Source organism: Drosophila persimilis, unplaced genomic scaffold (genome assembly GCF_003286085.1).
Source record: "Drosophila persimilis strain 14011-0111.01,24,50 unplaced genomic scaffold, DperRS2 tig00000973-arrow-arrow-pilon, whole genome shotgun sequence".
NCBI classification, from domain to species: domain Eukaryota; kingdom Metazoa; phylum Arthropoda; class Insecta; order Diptera; family Drosophilidae; genus Drosophila; species Drosophila persimilis.
In genome coordinates, this window is record NW_020825385.1 from 67,935 (window position 1) to 72,937 (window position 5,003).

The 5,003-nt window shown below is 43.1% G+C and overlaps 1 protein-coding gene across 1 annotated transcript; it reads right to left on the bottom strand.

The window, feature by feature from the left end:
- Positions 1–220: 220 nt before the first annotated feature.
- Positions 221–1,465, bottom strand: LOC113566787 (cysteine and histidine-rich protein 1 homolog). Its single transcript, XM_026993881.1, has 2 exons — positions 614–1,465; positions 221–544 (listed from the first exon to the last, which is right to left on the bottom strand). Exons 1-2 carry the CDS (start codon positions 1,373–1,375, stop codon positions 221–223), a joined length of 1,086 nt encoding a protein of 361 aa, XP_026849682.1. The 5' UTR covers positions 1,376–1,465.
- Positions 1,466–5,003: the final 3,538 nt, after the last annotated feature.

Consider the following 5,003-nt stretch of genomic DNA (forward strand, 5'->3'; position numbering starts at 1 on the left):
CGACCTTAACAGACCAGACAAAAACGTATGCCTAATTTACTCGATTGCTTCTGCACGACTTCAATGATAAGGCCAAGGCTGCTGCTGAAGAAGGTCTTGCTGTGAACGAGCAGATCCAAAAGGCGCCCAAACCCTAAAAATTCAGCTCTAAAGCAACGAATTTAAAAATCAAATCAAATCAAAAGGTTTAAACTACAATTTAAAGGTTTTTAGCGTCAGCTCAATAATGCAAAAACATCCACAAACGGAGCTGGATCCGGGTCATGGCAAATAGCCGGTACAGGGCCTGAGGTCCCGCCAAGGGAAGCTCCTGGCGGTTTGCGCACTTGCCGGTTGAATCGAAAATATGGCGGTAGATACGCGGGCGTATGTCGTGCAGCTGCTTGGCGCTGCAGACACTCTGCGGCATCTGGATCAAATGGTCGACCATAAGGGACACTCGTGGGGTAGTCGAAAGCAATAGCTGGCCGCTGACGGTGATTTTTTCCCCAGCTCTTTTCAGACGTAGACGCAGCACCCAATCCTCCTCAAAGGCACGAATCGTCTGTGGGGATCGGGATAAGAGATCATCAGAGGTATGCTGCAGACGAGTTCTGGTTCTCCAAAACCTTACCTCAGACTCGAGGGTCCGTGGGTGTAAACCCTCTGAGCGGTGTATCCCCTTCATTCTCAAGGTGAAAAATTCCACCCGGCTAGCACTCAGCACCCGATGGAGCTGCAACAAGGGCTTTTGGGCCTCAAGCTCCCTGTCCTCGACATGCAGCAGAATATCTAGGATCTCCTTTCCCTGCTTCTGGGGAAACCCACAGTCGGAATCATGTGAGACGCTGTCCTTGTAGGGGCCCTTCCAAGAACAGCCCAGGCAGTGGTACTTGCAGCAAACCACACGCCCCTCACAAACGAACTCCAAGTGTCTGGAGAGATCTTTCCTGTCTGAGAACTGGTCATTGCAGCTGGGGCAGCTGATGGGTAGCTCCCAGAGGGTCTGGCGCACCACTAGATTCTGCTCCTGATCGTAGTTTCTAATGAGCGATCGACAACTGGGGCAGCAGGCACTCGTTTTATTGAAGATGGCAAAAGCCAGAACGGCGGTCTTGCAGTCCTCACACATGATATGCCCATGGCTGCACTGAAAGAAGTCGTGTGGTTGTGGAACCTCGCGGCAAACAACGCACACCAGTATGTTATGCAGTAGCTCACAAAGATCGGAGACGCCACCACCCGAGGACCCGCCGACCTCACCCTCACTGCTGTCCATAGTAGTCGAAATCTCATTCAAAGTACTTTCATCTTTACTTGCAACATCTGACAATCGCTGCCTCTTGGCGGCTGGGGGCTGCTCGTTGTTGTTGTCATTGGGGTTGGCCTTCGACATTCTGAAGGGTATTTCGGCCAGCAGCCTCGGCCTGGCTTTACAGTATGTGTGCGTGCTTTATTCAACAATTCTGATTGCCTGTTGTTGCAGAGTAAACTGATAGTCTGGTGTAAAATACGAGCACAAGGTTACGAGTTTTCCAAGGCCAAGCTGGTTCCCTGAAAATTACAAATTTAAAAACAGAGGATACACACAGAGAAAAACGGCATAGTAGGCACCCATGAATAGTTTAATTTAATAGAATGCACTTTGATCTACACATAAATGTGCTCAAAAATATTTGTAATGCGGCCCAAGGCGTTCAATGGGTCTGGTGGGGTGGTGTCTCGGTGGACTGGTGGGGTGAAAAGTAACCTCTTTGACCGCCAAAGTGCTCTGCTATCGCAAACAAGATTACGGTGCCTATTAGTCCATGTTTCATGTAGAACATGTCAAATTAGATACATATGTTACTGACATGTTTTTTTTTTATTTATTTTTTTTTTTTTTTTGGTATTTGATTGCTGCTGAATGGAATTTTTTTTGAGTGGAAAAACAGGAAGGAAATTGACGAAAAGTTGGATGAAAAGAATGGGGCTAATGCTCCTTCGATACACACCGACTCATCAAAACAAAATTCAGCCCGCGTGAGGAGATCATCGACGGCGCGGGGGAGACCTTTCGGAAATTATTTTTCGGACGGCATCAAATAGTTGGATAATCACTGCAACGACTGTCTATGAATGAGTGACCTAAAATAGCCTTATTGAATAAAATAAAAAATAAAATTGTATGGTGGGCTGGGGTGAAACCCCATCTAGTACTTTTTGGCATCGTCTGTCACTTTCTCTGCGAGTCCCAATAGATTTTTAAAATAGTTTAAAGCATACTTGATAATGTATAAATTTTGTATGCGATATTTTGTGTAAATTATTCATACAAAAAAAACTCGGAGCAAATCTATGGGTATATATTTGGTAATCTACGTGTATAGATTAAAATTTCAGAGCTGTTTTATAGAGCTCACTCGACACTTTGAACCGTTTGTAAAATCATAATTATTTGACAGTTTTGTGCGTGTCTTTGCTTCTGCTTTGTTTGTTGTTCGGTGATCTGGTAACCTCCTCCTTAAAACAAAACGACATTCAAATCTTATGGTTCCCCTGACACTAATCTAGTGTGGCTGCCGATACGGATACAAATTCCGAACAGGAAATACTATTGTTAAGACCTTAAAAGAAAAGTCTAGACATTTGCGAGTTGAGTTGTAAATTCAAACTAAATTTTATTCATAAAATCAGAGCCTTATATGTGATTTGACAATGTAGGTAGGAGGTACAATTTGGTAGTCTATAATTATCGTTAGACCTACGCAGAGGATACACTTTACTGAGGGTGTCTATTTGAGTACATGCTTACATTAGTTTTATTTTAGGACCGCATTTGTTAAGTGTTTTCTCCACTTGTGTTTTGTTGTCGTATTAATGGGTTACAGATCTCTGTTTACACCAGTGCTGTCGTAACTTGTCTACTTTATGTAATTTTTTTAGAGATCGGTGTTGTTACATGAGTGAATGGGTACAATAATTTATGTTTAAACATTCTGCAAGGGGCCGAAAGTGGCATTGTATTGACGATAATATGTTCATGTTTGAACATTCTGCAAAGGGCCGAAAGTGGCATTGTTTTGTATTTTGATTCTTGTGAACCTTTTTGTGTACATTTTCTTTATAGCTATAATTACAAGTACAGATAATCATTTACAGTCAATTACAGTGGGTAGGGAAGTGCTATCGTTTGCAGTCTTCGTGCTACTTTAATTCTTCTTACGGCATAGATTATTATCATTATTATGATTCCGATAATTAAGGCCGCATGTCCAGATACATGATGGAACTTAAGTCCTTTTAAGTTAGATGACCTTCTTTTAACAATTTTATTTCGTTTCTTAACTTATCCATTTCTTCTGTATGGTTAATTAATGGTACTGTTAATGGATTACAAACAATTTTTGGTATTTTGCTTATATTACTTATATAAAAGGATGAAATTGGTTCGTAGCTGTCTGTTTGAATACTGTGATGAGGTACTAGTATTTTATCATGCGGAAGATCAATTAGTTCTTGATTTGAGTTACTACATTGAATTCTAGCATTAGTGTTTACTGGAACTTTGAAGAGTCAACTACCCTGCCTTTCTAATTCGACCCAAAATGATCATGTCTCTGCTATCTTCCTATACACGCAATTTGAATTACCTTTTACTACTACGAGTACTTCTGGTCTCTTTTGGAGTCATTCCTGAGTCTTGCTCTTCTGACTCAATTCCAGCTAATGGACAAATTTTAGTTATACGTCGTTTTATCAATCCGTCTTGATGTTTTATAGTTACTACTCTGACTCTAACGTCCCTACCTTTATGTATTTCTTCTATTTTTCGCAAGGCCCATCTAGCTGGGTGACAGGTTTCATCTTTTATTAATACAATCTGTCCTGTTTTAATATTCTGCATTCCTATTTTCCATTTATTTCTTTCCATTTAATCCAAAATTCTCTTTTCATTTTCTGAATTAATCTCCATCTATCCAGATTCCCGATTTTTTCCTCTGAAATTGTCTCAATCGGGCCAAATATTGGCCTTCCAATTATAAAATGACCTGGTGTTAATACATCCAGATCGTCAATATCATTTGTAGCTGTATACAAAGGGCGTGAATTTAGGTCCGCTTCAATTTGACATAATAGAGTTGACATTTCCTCATAGGTTAAATTATTGTCCCCAATTACCCTTTTTAAGTGATATTTCACTGTGAAATTTTAGAATAGTTTTTCTAAATACAAAACCGAAAGTTCTTGGGTGACTGCAATTTTTTATTTAATACGACGAAAGAAAAGGGGTGCGTGCGTTCGATTTCAAGGGTTTTTCTCGACTTCTTTTCAATATATTCAAACAATTTCTTCTAAGCCTACCTTACCTACGGTGGCAAAGCGGGGCGAATTCGCCAAGAGCGAGAGAACGAGCTTTTATTGCGCTCCCGCTTTGCCCTAGCCTAACTTACACTAGACTTCATGAAATTATATCCTAATAACAATTATAAATATTCAAATGACGCTACACCGGCCCCGTTGAAGGCCTGGAAGGCTTCAAACCATTGGCAGAAGCGCCAATTTGGTATCGGCCTCCTGAACGTGGCTCCGCTGCTCGTCCTTAGCTCGACCACTCTGACCCTTCCGTCCTGCCCGGCGGTTGTTCCGACCACCCTTCCTAGGAGCCACTGTTGAGGGGGCAGGTTGTCCTCGGCGACGATTACTAGGTCGCCTTCCTTTATGTTTGGCTCCTCCTGGTGCCACTTGCATCTGATTTGTAATCCCAGCACATACTCCCGGGACCATCGCTGCCAGAACATTTGCCTGGCTGACGAGACAAGCCGCCATCGCTTTAAGCAGCTCAGACCCTCCTGGTCCGGGGTCCTGGGTGCTGGGGGTGCGATGAGCGGCCCGCCTGTCAGCAGGTGCCCGGGAGTCAGCGCGTCTCCGTCGCTTGGGTCTGGGCTTAGGGGTCCTAGCGGGCGCGAGTTGAGCACTGCCTCGATCCCGACCAGCACGGTCTCCAGCTCCTCTGCGGTGAGGAGAGCGCTTCCGATGGCGCG

What these genes read in the sequence shown, in the direction of transcription:
- LOC113566787 (XM_026993881.1), bottom strand. Translation starts at nt 1,375, where the DNA reads ATGTCGAAGGCCAACCCCAATGACAACAACAACGAGCAGCCCCCAGCC. An exon ending in CACGGACCCTCGAGTCTGAG is followed by an intron (nt 545 to 613) that starts GTAAGGTTTTGG and finishes CGATCCCCACAG; the next exon opens with ACGATTCGTGCCTTTGAGGA.